The sequence below is a fragment of the Rattus norvegicus genome, chromosome 9, assembly GCF_036323735.1.
Source record: "Rattus norvegicus strain BN/NHsdMcwi chromosome 9, GRCr8, whole genome shotgun sequence".
Lineage (NCBI taxonomy): Eukaryota > Metazoa > Chordata > Mammalia > Rodentia > Muridae > Rattus > Rattus norvegicus.
This window is the reverse complement of record NC_086027.1, coordinates 2,920,984-2,936,131: the sequence shown is the minus strand read 5'-3', so window position 1 is coordinate 2,936,131 and position 15,148 is coordinate 2,920,984. Positions and strand designations below refer to the sequence as shown.

General features: G+C 41.7%; 1 protein-coding gene across 3 annotated transcripts in view; it reads right to left on the bottom strand.

Moving 5' to 3' along the window:
• The window catches only part of LOC120094615 (uncharacterized), a 46,011-nt gene extending 30,894 nt beyond the window's left edge, over positions 1–15,117 (bottom strand). For 2 of the 3 annotated variants that reach the window (XM_063267830.1, XM_063267829.1), the window contains exons 1-4: positions 3,727–15,117; positions 2,836–2,995; positions 1,736–1,867; positions 884–1,067 (exon numbers count right to left, since the gene is read on the bottom strand). In XM_063267830.1, the coding sequence (XP_063123900.1) occupies positions 884–1,067; positions 1,736–1,867; positions 2,836–2,995; positions 3,727–3,856 (606 nt within the window). In that variant the 5' untranslated portion in view covers positions 3,857–15,117. The remainder of the gene's footprint in view (positions 1–883; positions 1,068–1,735; positions 1,868–2,835; positions 2,996–3,726) is intronic. The other variant, XM_063267828.1, reaches the window with a different exon arrangement.
• Positions 15,118–15,148: the final 31 nt, after the last annotated feature.

Sequence of the window (15,148 nt, the reverse complement as noted above, 5' to 3'; positions counted from 1 at the left end):
ATGCAAAGACTGCTGGCCAGCACAAAACAGGAAGCTTCATGTTTGTTGAGAGACCTAGGCTTAAAGGACTAAGTTGGAAAATGACTGGACAAAATTGCTTGTCATTAACTGGCCTCCCTGCATGATCCCTAAGATGCAGGTCAGCACAGCAATACACCTTTCTGGGTGAGAATTGGGGGTACATATGAATAACTTTGTTCTTGAAGTCTCAAATCTCTCATGCCAACCCTCAGCCTTTGAGAAACCTTTTCATATCCTTATTCTTCTAACCAGCTTCAGACTGTAAGGCCCAGATATGTACTCTCAGGAGCACTCAGATAAGACAGGACTGACATGCTGTTCCTCAGGCTCTGTAGTTACCCAAGATCTATGAAGCATGCAGACACCTTCTTCATATACAGGGAGAAGAGGGGAAGAAGAACAACAGACACCACAAATGACAAGGACAACCTTTTCTTTGCCATTTCTACATGCGTCTTCCCCCGGGAAGATTCTGGTTTGACTTACTTCCTGGAGTCTCAAACGTCCCTGTAAAGAAAATGAGCTCCAGACTTTTGCTTCATCCCTTAAAGCCCTGTTCTAGTCTAAAGAGGGGCTCCCACATAGCACCCTCCACACATAATGACATGTAGTGCTCTGCTGTGTGATCAACCTATCTCCCTTAATAAACTGTAGATTCGAGAAGAGCAGGAGCTTTTGCTTTCCAAACATCCCGTTTCTTGAAAAAGGGCTATCTCCACGGAAAGCCTTGTAAGCCATCACATAAATGAACACTTGGATGAGACCTAGGTCAGGACATGGATCAATCAATAGACAGTTACGTTGGTTTGTCTATGGTTATGGTAAGACATGAGGACAACCTGACCCTGAGGGCTAATCCTACCTGCTGTTGCTTGGCTCTGGGGTCACAGATGTTCATTCCGGCCTCTTCACAGAGCCTCTTTGCCTCCACAGAGGATGCTGGCAGTTCAGTCTGCTCCACCAGCTGTTCTCTCTTCTCATTCAGCAAAATCTGTATTTTGTTCCTCAATTGAGCTTGTTCACGCAGGAGCTGGGAGTGCGTGATGCTGAACCACAAACAAAAAATGGTAAATCCCAGCCAGCTTCTATTTGCCTGTCACTCTTGCAAGTCCAATCATGCCATCAAGGGTCCTCATCCCCAGACATCCCCAGAATAGAGCCACACTATACAAGTTAGGACCAATTAGAGGAGGCAAATCCAGAATCCACATTCCACATGAATCAAAGTAGTTCTGAAAATCCTGACACTAAGACAGTTTATATAAATCAAGGAAGAAGAGATGGTCCATATGGGTGCTTATATGTCCATGGTATGCTAAAACTATCTTCACATAGTGGGGAAATCCCCTCCGAGGGGTAGTTGAAGACCCAATAGCTATACAATCTTTCCATGTGTTTCTCATGCATCACAGATATGTAAATCTCCTGTCAGAGACCTAGAAGTTCAAGGTTGATTGATATTCACCTAATAGAACAAATCTTTACTATCTAGAAGATCTTTAATAGGGAAAATAACAATTGGAGTGTTTTCTACACCCTTCACATGTAGGACAACTGAGTCCAAGAGCTACAAATCTAAGACCCTTGCCAGGAGGCAGGCTTCTTATTAAGAGTCAGACATTACAGAACCAGAGCCCTGACTTTGGTTCAAAGTCATACAGGACAGAAGCATTCCCTGCCTAGTGCTGGGTTCTCATCTCTGTCAGCGACTCACTAGTAGGAACTGTTCACTTGTATGAGCTCCTTGTACCTCTCCATGGCATCACTTATTGAGTTGGTCATCATTTGCATAGCCATCATTCTCCTCTCATGTTCGGATTGAAGTATTGGCAATTCGACATCCAGCCTGTGTTAGGGCATGGCCCAAGGAACAAATAACCATCTGAACTCATGATTTCAGAAATAGGTGAAATGTAAAAAAAAAAATCCAATAAAAAATTCAAATTCAAGAAATGAGGGGGAAGAATGTGGCAAACACAAAGACCAGAGCAAAAACACAACAGTGAGACTCCAACAACATTTCTTTCAAGGAAATATTTCCACGTAAATCAGCAAACATATTTTGAAATAAGGACTCTTTAAAAGGCTGTGGAGATATGGTTTTCCTCTCTACTGGAGTGGCTTGAGTCCAACACATAGTTGTGATGACATTTCTTTTGTTTTGAAAACATGGATTCTCAAACCTTGTTTCCTTTAGTTCCATGAATTCCCAGAGGGCATAACTACTTTGACAGGGAAGAGGATTTGTAACCCTTCCCTCAGGAGAGTCCTATCTACCACCTAAGTAAACAGAAGATGCAAAGTGCTCTGTTGATCCCTGTGGGCATCCACACCATCATGACCTGCAAACTGTCCATCACACAAATCCTCAGATCCCATCAATCTCCCCAGACTCCCTGACCGTGAGCATAAAACCCACAAATACTTTCACATACATACATACCAACCCATATAAAACACAAGTAGAATCCCAACTACATGCATGGAGGTGCCACAGAATCAGTGTATAATGAACAAAATCAGAGTAAAAGAGTCATGACATGCAGGCATTTCATTCCCTCACTTACAGGCAGCAAGTGTGACAAGGTCCTTCTAGCTGTTGACAGAACCAACGCTAATCCAAGGAGCTCAGGGTCAAGTACAAAAGAGGTTGACCCTAAACACGCAGCACCTAGCTGATCTCACAAGCAAATGCCTGCCAAGGCTTTTTAAAATCCAGGATGAGAGGTGAAACTCTCTCGTGCTATGAGGAAATCTTGGGTTAGCAGAGAGAGAGCACAAGACAGTGAACAGGTAACTGGGCATAATGACTACCTGAGGTCCCAATCATCATAGATATAAAAGTCCAGGATTTGATAAAGTTCATCCCTCTCGAATTTACACTTCTGGATTTCAAGTTTGAGTTCCTCCAGTTCCTTTGGACACTTCTCTTGCTCACTGATGACATTTTGGGATGATGTCTTCCTACCAAATCCTGATAGATAAATAGATAGCTAGATAAACCCAAGTGAATTTGCATATTTTATGGCCCGTGGGCAGAAAAGATCATTCTGAATCCCAAAAGGAGGTTGAGGAAGGGGAAATGGTAGAGACTGGGTGAATCCCTGAAAGAGCAGAAAAGCTTTCTTCAACTGGATTCTTAAGCTATGTCCCTCTTCCCAAGCTCTAATGCCATACACGTGCCATACTCACTATTACAGGACCCCTGGCACTGAAACTTATAACCTGACTGAGACATAAACATCTGGGAGATTGTTATCTCATATCAGCTGTGGTGCAGATAATCCTGGAGTTCATAATGCTTAGCACCATCAAGCTCTAATCGTGTGTGTTCCAGCCCAAAGTGTCTGAGAACTCAATTCATTTCTAGGGATGCATCCTTCCTTGTTCTCGCCATCAGGGACTTATGTAACCTACAGTAATCTAGAGGATGAACTACTTCAACTGCCAACCATGGATGGTCACATTGTTAATCTCACAGTGCCTCCTCCTGCCATTCATTGACACTCACAATTAAAAAGCTTCCAGAAAAGAAACTGAAGGCTTACCACTTTCTGACTTTCTCTCAAATTAATGATCAGGAACTCCTGACTCTTGGTTTGTCTTTGAGAAATCCCAAGCCTCCTGCTTGTAACGCCTAGTCTTAGAAGGCACATCTCAAACCTACCTCCTTGAGGATGTTCCCCAACTCTGCCCAGGACTCACCAAGCCTTCCCCAGAATGATTTCCTCCTTCCTGTTTTACTAGAGAGGAGGTCATCCTCCTTCTGCCTTGGTGTGGTCTCTCCTTGATCTCCCCTTTCCTTTCGAAATAGCTTGAGCAGCTGGCGAAACATGCCTGCTTGTGAACCCAAAGGGAACTGAAGGAATATCCCAAAGGCAGTTAGTGTCACCACAACACTGGTGACATCACAGAAGATTCTAGGGATCTCTTAGATACAATAGATTGTCCAGTGAAGGGCTTACTGATGATGTCACTGGGAAGTTCTATGGTCTACCTGCTAACTAGCTCTCCCCAAATGGATCAATTTCTGTGGGGGCCCATTCCTCCAGTCTCTCATATGTCACTGGGAATACTGTTTGGCAACCTCTATTCCAAAGCTAGATGTTTCTCTCTGCTTCATTAGAAGTCATCATTGCTTTTGCTGGGGAGAGTTGCTTACAACCCTGAATTAGAGAACAGATTTTTCTTAGCACCCAAATCTCTAGGGACCAAGGAGGAGGGAGTTTTTTTCTTAAAAGTAAATCTACTACCCAAGATAATACATGTGACACACATTTCGATTCCTAAGGTTTTCCCTTTTTCTGGAGGCCAATATATTCCTTCTAGACCCCCGAGTGTGTAAAGCCTGGGAATATTTGATTGCTGTGCAGTCCTTGACAGCTGACATTGTTTCCATTACATATCCATGTATTTCAGAAAATAAATGATCTATAATCCTATATATTGCAATAAAAACTCCTTTTTCTTGGGAACATACAGATCACCTACAGGGCATATATAAAATAATAAGTTTCTGTACCTTTTATATATTAAGTTGAACATCCTCCCTTTCACAAATATAACAAGACAATTAAATTGGACATCACTGAGCAAACGTAAACCTGGACCTTGTGTTACCACATTGTAACCACATACCCATCCCTTCTCCAATATCATTCTTCCTGAATTTCCAAGTCCAATCATGAGGATATTGGGGCTACACGCTGAACTTTAACTCATAGCAAACATAAAATTCAGGCGGATGGGCAGGGAGTGGAATGGCCTAAGGTTAGGCTAAACCTTAATTTTAATGGGTCCATAAGTTAAGGAGGGAGTCCATTTGGCATTGTCATCTGTGGCTTCTGTGTCCTTATCCCAGGTGTGCTGACTCTGTGATAAGATGCCACCTAACCTCACAGACGTCAGGGTGAAAAGCATGTATGACTTTTCTGGGAAGAACTCTGCCTTTTCCTAGCATCTGGAGTTATACAACATCTCTATGCAAAGCTCAGAAGAGAGGAGTAGAGATGTGCGTGCCTTAGAATTTGAGGATCTTTTCTTCTGATTAAGGCACATATTTTTTCCTATGTAATTTTTCCCTTGCTCTTTCCCTAATGATGGTTGACTTCATTCCTGGCCTGAAGTAAACTGGATTCCAAGGTTTTGGATTAGGGAAGCCCCTCTTTTAGAGATGACAGGCCCAGCAAGGGATCACACTGCATACAGGTTCCTATTCCCAAGGAAGTTGCTGCTGCAGAATCACAGCATGGGGGCAGCAGCACAGGATATCTCCCAGCTTTCTCTCCTGCAACTGCTGCAACTGTAATAAGGCTGTTTGTTTGTTTGTTTGTTTGTTTGCTTTTTATTGCAAATACCTACAAAGCTGGTCAGAGTTAATACATGCCTTTAATCCTAGCACCCACAAGGTATTTTTGTTTTTGTTTTATTTCATTTCATTATTTTTGTATTTGTTGTTAGGATTCTTATTGTTTTCTTTGGTAATTCCCCCTTACTATTCACTCTGTATCTAGAATGTGAATCCCAATGCTCTGCATGGTCTTATTATTCATGTTAAGGATTTTATTCTTACCACCAACACCACAGATGATCACATTATTTACTTTCAAATCAGGAAAACAGGCATAAAAAGAGAGATATGCTGTTTGGACTCAGGTAAGCAGGCAATCAGGAGTGTAGGATGGCTTTCCAATGTTTTGGATCAAGTAACCTTCTGTTATTGAGATGAAAGGCCTCTGCTGAAGCTTCCAGTTGAGTAACAGAGAGCCTGGAAAGGCTGAAAGAGTGGTTGCACCTTGAAGGTGAAGGCTGGCCCTTCAGTGCCTCTGCAGCCTGAGGCAGAATTCTGTTTGGAACATAAGAGCACTTGGCCAGAGATCATAGGGGAGTGCATTTTGGTTGATCCCTGAGACCTGGATGAGCACTGGCCTCCACAGTCCTGATAAAGAAAAGCAGAGCCACATAGATGTGAGGGAACAATGGATCTTTGATCTGTGTGTTCTCCACTTCCTTTCTCTTTGCTGTGTACATAGTATATGTAAATGACAAGGGCATCCTACTTTATCACATCTGGTCTCTCTAGATGTTAAAGCCTGTGCAAGTGTAAACACAGTAGAGTTAGTTCAGCAATACATTGTGTCCCATTTTGTTAAAGACCTTTATTTTATTTCTATTTATATATTTTTTTCTTTTTCACTTTACTTTCTGCTCACTGACTACTGATACCTAAATACTCTCTCCCATAATCCTTCCCCAATTCTCCTGGCACAGTCTTCTCTGAGTGTATGAGGGTCAACTGTCTCAGTACCTCCCTTCTTTTACCAAAGCCTTTCCTGGGGGCATTGGTGAGGATGCTGGTTTAGAATTCCTTGGACTTGGCTTTCTTCATGCTCCAATTAGCTGGCTTTGGAAAGTTTGTGAAGAACTGTCTGTGAACCTGGTACTTCCTCCAGGTGGTACACAAGATATTAACAATGGCTTTGTTAATATTCTTGAGAGTATATTTCAATCAAACCTCTCCTACTAGTATCCTAACAATGACAAAATTAATGGGAGGCCATTAATTCAAGGCCCATACCTAAACACATTAACAGCAATAGAGAGCAAGCCAGTATCTAACATTAAAGAAATGGAGAGAAATGTGAAGCAATCCCTCTAAAATCAGGGCCTAGGCAAGGCTACCCACCCTCTCCCTACTTATTCAATATAGTTCTTGAAGTCCTAGCCAGAGAAATGAGCTCAAAGGGATACAAATTGGAAGGGAAGAATTAAAGTATTAAATTTGAATTTTACTTAGTATGTTAAATCCAAAGCGTATTAAAACTCCAAAGTAAACAAAACAGGTCTTCAAAACTCCAAACAGAGAAGTATCAAACTCTTAAATCAATCTTTTTTCTTTGCCTTTTTGTTATCAAATTAATATAAATCTTATCACTCCCATATTAATGTCCGGCGAGTTTAGAAATACTAAACTCTGTTCCTATTCCTTAATACTACTGTGTTTAATGCATGTTTTGAAATAGCTGTTTCTTGAATAACACCATATAAGCCCCCACTGCCATCTCGAAATTTTCAGAAGTTAATAGAGACGACACCATCTTGTATGTTCAGGTTGTCTATACACACAACTCACCTTTTCCTGATTCTGATCCAAACTCTCTACAATCATCATACAGTAGATTATTAATTGGTTATCATGAATTTTTCTAAGTAGAACTTATTGAGAATGTGTGTATGGAAGAGGTAATACAACAGAACACAACAAACATGGACTTAGTCAAAATACCTACATTTATGTCTCTTACTAAGTTAAGTTATAAGCAGCGTGCTTACCAGAGTGGATCTCTGACAGATTACTCTGAGAATGACTAAAATTGGTGAACTCATTTTATAAAGTATAAAGTAGTATGCTGTATTTGAATTTGTTTCAATGAAGTTAGAAAAGTCTTCCCTCTAAATTTTACTATCTTAGCTGACTTTATTAACTGAATTGAATTTTAGTAATTATGACACACCCACTCAAAATTGATTTATGAAACTTAATAGGTAAATAGTGAATATTAAGGGAAAGCTAGAATACATAACTTTTTATATGTGTGCATTCATACCAAGAAGTTAAAAATGTCAATTGGTTTTTAAAAGATTAACTTAATAAAAAAACTGTAGAAATGAAAAATTGTCAAATCATTTTTTGCTTTTATCTACTTAAGTCCACATTTGCTATTTTGTTTTCCTATATGAGAACTACCTTATTCCTTTGAACAGTAAATCCCCTTTGTGATATTTCATTCTAGTGAAATGGCAGGGAGATAGATTATTAAATTTTTTCCTTCTTTTAATATCTTACAATTTAAGTTTTATTCTAAATGGAATTATTATATATGCTATACATCTTGGACCATTTAGAACCGGACATGATTTGCTTTCCTAACAGACAATCTATCCATTTCTACTCAATTTTTTTTATTCAAAAATAAAATCAAAACATAAAACATTAGTTCTCTAATTTTTATAGGATTCCATTTCTCAATTTCCCCTTCTTGTATGGATGAATTTAGAATATAGTTTCATTTGATGGTTCCTTTTACTGGTGTCTGTACCATAATACGTGGATATATTCAACTTAGAAGTGTAATATTTCACCAGTTATCCAGAGTATAAGTTATAATGCACCGATTCTCAGTACTGTGGGGGTAATTATTACATGGCTAGGAACATTTCTGGATGTCACCTGTGAAGTAAATTTTGGCATCTGGTAGGCAGCCAGGAATATTTCCGTAAGAAAAGATTCCCTTAACAAAGCATTACTGGGATCAAAACCTGTACAGGGATGTGATAAAAAATCCTGTTATTTACCTCAGTGGTGGAGTGCTTGTGTGGCAAGCACAAGGCCCTGGGTTCGGTCCCCAGCCCCGAAAAATAGAAGAAAAAATCCTGTTATGGTTACCTCTAGAACTAAAGATCAAAATAATTGTTTAGGAGTGAGCAACCCCCGGAGCGGGGAGACCCACGCTCAAGTCTCGGGATGACACGACCCCCAAAAACTCACGTGAGACCATCCTTGCTGTAATCACAGGAGGTTTATTAATGGGAACCAGTGCACTAGGGTCGAGACTCGTATCCCACTAGGGGCAGTGGAGTTTGACCCCAAAAGGCTGGGAGAAAGGGTATTTAAAGGGAGAAACCACAACCTGAGGAGGCAGGGATTGTGTCATTGGAAAGTGTCAAGAATACTAATGAAAAATCATAAGGAGGAGCTTCCTGTTTCTCAAGATTGTTAAACTTTATGGTCCATCAGTTCCTGGGAGGAGCTTCTGTTTCTCAAGATTATTCTCTAAGATTTTAATCTAACTTTATGGTCAGCTAGTACAGGTAGAGGGCAGGGTCTGGAATTTGAGATATTTGGGGCTTTTTTAAACTTCTGACTTCTTAGCTACATTTTTTTATTCTTTCATTCCCTACTTCTTCTAGTGGCTAGTTCTAATCATAGAATTAAATTTTAGTATCTTTATAATATTGACTTTTTTGTCCTCCTAAAGCATGATACTGTTGGCATAACATCAAAATCTGAACTGTATTCACTCTTTCTCTAATGAAGGCAACTAGTTTCTTTAACACACGTGGACCTATAATCAGAAGCAGAAGCAAAACTAGAAGGGTCCCCTAAGGGAAGATATCAGAGTAGTCATCCAAGGAGATCTACTAAACCAGCTCTCGAACCATTCCTGATGCGCTTCTCTGTCCTCTGTCTTTTGTCTAACCTTTCTCTAAGTTTATTCATGGAGTCTTTAATTACTCCTGAATGGTCTCCATAGAAGCAACATTCTTCTTTCAGTGTAGCACACAGACTCCTTCTTTAAGGAATATCAGGTCTAACCTTCTCCTTTTCTGAAGGACTACCTCTGAGAGGGAGGTTAGGTATTCTTGGAGGTCAGCTAAAAAGTCTTTTTCACTCTATTTATATCTGAGTCAATGGCAGTTCTGAATTCTCTATAAGCCTTGCATTGCAGGCTGTCCTTGTACTGCCCTTGCAGCACCTAGATAGCCTTAACCCTAAGTAATTCTCAACTCCTTTTTTTTTTTTTTTACTCAGTCTTTAGCATCAGGATTCCAATCTGGACACTATCTAAACCTACACACCAAGGTCATGACTGTCTTTTAGAACTTCTAAACTTATACAGATTGTGATCCCTGAGGCACAGTCCCAAGAAGTGTTAGGAGTACTAACATATGCAATGTTACATCATTTGCAATACAAATCAAGCCTATCCCCACACCTATCCCGAGGGAACCCAGGGCAAACATGAAATTCTTGTTTCTAAAACACACTCCTCAAGTGAGCATTATAGCAACATCCCAGTCACGTCTCTGATGTATCCACTTATCTGATATGCAAGTCTAGGGAGCTTTTTGAAGATCTGAGTGTCCCTCTAGGTCCCAGCTCTCAGCCCCAACAGCTAGTATGCGCCTGGTGAGGGCTGAGACTTGATGGCTGTCAGGGTGGTCAGCAGCACCAGGTACGGTCCTTTCCAGTGAGGCTCGAGTGTCTGGGCTCCGTGTCGTTGTATGTAGTTGCAGTCTCCGACCTGGAACTGATGAGATGTCTCAGAGGTCCCCGGGGCATAGGCTGCTGCCAGCTGTGAGCAGATTTCTTTCTGTATCACCTGTAGGTCTTTTAGCCTGGCATACAAATCATTATTACTATGACATGTTGGTTCAGTAACATCATCTAATACAGTCAGAGGAGCTGAGGCCCCATATAAGATCTCAAAGGGGGTAAGGCTGTATCCAGAAGGGATATTTCTTGCTCTGAAGAGAGCAAGAGGGAAGGAGTACCACCCAGTCTGCGCCAGTCTCCATGGTCAATTTGGTCAGGGTCTCTTTTAGAGTTTTATTTATTTACTCTACCTGTCCTGAACTTCGAGGTGTGTAGATACAATGTAATTTCCAATCAACCTCTAAATACTTGGCCACACCCTGGCTTACCTTGGCAACGAAAGTAGGGCCATCGTCTGACCAGATTACCTTGGGCACTCCAGACCTGGGGAAGATTTCTTCCAGTATCTTCTTGATGACTACCGAGGCCATCTCTTGCTTGGTGAGAAAAGCTTCTATCTATTCCTGGAAAGGTATCTACAACCACTAGGAGATACTTGTGATCATATTTTTCTGGTTTTATCTCAGTGAAGTTCACTTCGACTTTTTACTAAACTCTCTAGGTCTCTTTGTCCCGTTTGCTTGCTAAGCATTCACTTACTGACATACCTTATATTTTTTACTGCCTCTCTGGCTAGAATCTTAAAGTCTATTACATACATACACCTTAACTACTTGGACAAGCTTCTTATCTACGTGAGTCCATTTTTGTATTTGGCAAAGTGAGTCTTTTGTTTGTTCTCTGAGGAATATAGTTTTCCCTCAAGTGTGCCATTGTCTTTTTTTCGTTTAAGCAATTTGGGCCTTTTAACTTCTGTTGTACATTTTAAGTGAAGCCATCCCTTAGTCCGATCCCAGTTCCCAGTGGCTGTCTTTTGCAGGCCTGTAACCAGGATAGGCTCCTGCATAGCCATTTCTCGAGCCACTTTATCTGCTTTGTTGCTGCCCCATGCCACTGAATCTCTTCCTTCCTGATGTCCTGGGCAATGAATAATACTCACAGTTGCTGGCTTCATCAGGGTACCCAAGAGATGGCAAAGGCATCTGTGGCACTGATGTGCTGGGGGGTTGGGGTTCAGCCTTTCCAGATGACATTGTGTTGTCCACCACGGCAGCACCCACTTATCTCTGACCTTCATGAAGGGAACTGTTCCTGTCTGTAGACAAGGCAGCCTTGGCGTTCAGCAGGGGTCAATCAGCAAGTCACAGAGGTCTTTCCTCCACCCATGTGGGCTTCTGCCAGTACTTGACACTCCTGCTATGGTGGCTCCAGGTCAGGATTGGGCAGCAAGGTGACCAGATTGCCCCCAACCGGTGGAGAATCTAGTCCACGGCAGCTGACCAGTGGTCCCATCGTTTGGGACGTCCTATTCAGAGGCAAAACATCAGCCACTCTATCACAGTTTAAGTCCTGGATTGGGTGATAATTGTTAGTGTCCGGCTGGCAGGAACGGTGTGTTCCAGGCAGAATGGCACTAAGCCATACATCTCCCAACATCAGGTGCTGGTGCACTGAGACAGGTCTTAAGCTCCACATACACATTCTGCAGATATGCATACACATGGCCTCACCCAGCCATTTCAGCCCACACAAGCCATTTTGGAGAGCAAATTTCTCATGAGCAAGGGATAGGGGCAGTCAGGGATGACCATGAACTAGTGGGTTACCCGGCCCATGCCAAGGTCCAGTGTTCTTCGGGCAGTCCATAAGTATTGTTTGTTGCCAGTAGCCCCCTGTACCCAAGGTCTTTGGATACTGGCCCACTGGGGGATAGGAGCATAGAGTGTTGGGTCCCTGTATCCACAAAACAACTGGGCGGGCTTCCCTTCTATCTCTGCACATAGCCAGCATTCTAGGACCGAGAGGTTCTCCAGTGGCCCCTCTTGTTCTTTCTGGGGCAGTCCCTGACCCAGTGTCCTTTTTCTTTGCATTAGGCACACTGATCTTTAGCCAGGAATTCTCTTCTGTTGCCAGGTACTGTCTTCCTAGGTTCCCTAACTACTGTGGCCAGTATATGTTCCTCTCTTCTCTTTTATCTCTCTTTAGCTCTCTAGCTTCCTCTTCTTTTTGTCTCTTTTCTTCCCTAGCTTTCTGCTCTCTTTGTCCTCTTTCTTTCTTTCTTTCTTTCTTTCTTTCTTTCTTTCTTTCTTTCTTTCTTTTTTCAGTCTCTCTGTCTGCATCTTCTTCTACAGCTATTAGGTGCAGTCCACTTTTGTGCACAGACCCTGAACCACACATCAACCTTATTTTCTCTGCAACTTACAATAACTCTCTCAGTGACTTAGCTTAACCCTTCAAGTTTCTGCAACTTTTTCTTCATATCTTTTCTTACTTTAGCCAAATTGGTGGGACATTTTTTCAGCCCCTCAGAGATCCACCATTGGAGTCTGATGGTAGACCTGGTGCTCCCTACCTTTAGGCATATTGAAGTCAACAGGCAGAAGTGAGGGCCTTCCATCCGTGTCTGGAACATTTTTTGTGGCCTCTAGTAGGATTCTGTATTTCCTGTAACAGCTACTAACAAGCATCTCAAGTGGGATGGAGAGAAAACAAGAGTCCAGAAAATAGAGGTCTGCCGAACAGGACAAATAGCATTCAGTCACACAGAAAGACAATCAAAAGATTAACAGACAAAAAATAGAAGTGCGCACAAAAACAAAAACAAGTGGCTGCTGTGAGATCACCACAAAACTGAACTAATTTAGAAGGGAGCTTACAACGACAGATGAAGGAGAGCGAATTTCACATCATTCTTCCTTCTCAACCACAGACAGATGAATGACAGCAGATCAAAAATAATGGTTAAGTCAAAGGTGCCTCCTGGAGGCCAGCTAATGTCAAACACTGGCCACTCCAAGGAGAAAAAAAGTCTGCTGCGGTACAAATTGTGTGCTCTAGCAGTCCAGTGGTCTAAAGTCAAACTCAGGAGTCCCATCGTCAAAGTCTCAAGTAACACAAAACAAAGACCTAAAACACACAAAGACCACTCTAGAAATACAGAAAGCTGGGAGGACGGGTCTCTTCTCCAGTCCAGGAGAATCACCGAATCCTCACCGGCACCCAGACAGGAATCTCCCAGGCATCCCTGGGGTTCCCCCAGACATCCTGGGACGACTCCCAGGGCAGCACAATCGGTGAGCCCCTGCCACGTCTACCACTCACACTCGAGTCTCTCCTGAGACATGAGCCTCCCTTCTCAGCCCGAGACGGGAGCGACTGCAAAACCAGAACTCCAGAACTCTCGAGCAAATACAGACCCAGAGTAGCAAATACAGACTCAGAGTAGCAAATACAGACTCAGAGTAGCAAATACAGACCCAGAGTTTAGCCGGCACAAAACACAAGGACACAGACTAAGACACAGATGCTATCTCAACTCCAAGTAGGTCTCTGGAGACGAGGGTGGTCGTTCATCCTGGACAAGCCCCCAAATGAAAGACCCCCGTAGCGGGGAGACCCACGCTCAAGTCTCGGGATGACACGACCCCCCAAGAACTCACGTGAGACCGTCCTTGCTGTAATCACACGAGGTTTATTAACAGGAACCAGTGCACTAGGGTCGAGACTCTTATCCCTTGCAGGGGCAGTGGAGTTCGACCCCAAAAGGGTATTTAAAGGGAGAAACCACAACCCGAGGGGGCAGGGATGGTGTCATTGGAAAGTGTCGAGAATACTAATGAAAAATCACAAGGAGGAGCTTCCTGTTTCTCAAGATTGTTAAACTTTATGGTCCATCAGTTCCTGGGTGGAGCTTCCTGTTTCTCAAGATTATTCTCTAAGATTTTAATCTAACTTTATGGTCAGCTAGTACAGGTAGAGGGCAGAGTCTGGAATTTGAGGTATTTGCGGCTTTTTTAAACTTCGGACTTCTTAGCTGCATTTTTTATTCTTTCAGGAGAACTTGCTTTTCATTGTTCAAAATATTGGGTTTCCTTTCATAAAAAAATTAGAAAAAAATCTCCTATTTCTTCAAATTGTATTCTTTATACAAAAGTAAAATGAATGAGAAAATTTAATGAGAAGGAAAATAAAGCATTAAATATCATAGGATGCTTGATTTGGGCTTATACTACCTGTTTCACCTGAGTAAATATAAAATCTGTTTCGTCTTAATAGTGTATTATGTATTAAAGAAAGCACACCATATCCTGGTCCTTATCTAGTAGGTGACACTCGAAACCAAGAAAGCAAAGAACTCCATTTTAATAAGACCTAATGCCTACTGTGTGCTTAATATTGTTTTATTTAAAACTCCCACGACAGATAAATGCTTTAGTTACTTCTTTTAAAATATGATCAAAACCACTCGACAACCAAACAAGTCAAACTCTGATGTTCAAGAAAGTGTAAGTTTTAAAGTTAAGAGATAGGGCCTTATTATGTAACTCTGGCTGGCCTGAAACTTGCTATGTACACCAGACTGGCTTCAAACTCACGCCTCTATTTCTTGAGTACAACAGATTTGACAGGATATCTTACATTGCCAATGTTGACTTGAATTTCTAAAGGGCTCAAGTGATCCTCTTGCCTTGGCCTCTGGCCCCCACTAACCCCAATAGTTGAGATTTTCCCCACACCTACATGCCCACTACTGACCCTGGTGGAAAAGTATAACGTTACCCACCAGTAGACTATAATAGCATACGGAAAACAAATTGTATTAAACTTAAGGCAGATTAATTATATCTCTAAATGAGCTATGAGTTAATGAGAAATATTATAATACCAGCAATGAACTTGGAGGCTAGCACACACACTTTCCTATTATGTATAGTAACACATTCCATTATATCTGAATATCCACATATCAAATATTGCTAGAAGCTGAGAATAGTTATCAAAAGATTTTAGGATAATGTTTTTGAAATGTAAGTAAATCACTATGCTAAGCAAATTTCCATGTATGTCACAAATACTACCCTATATAAAGCCTGAAGTCATCACATTTCTGACAATAATGTAGTGAGTAAA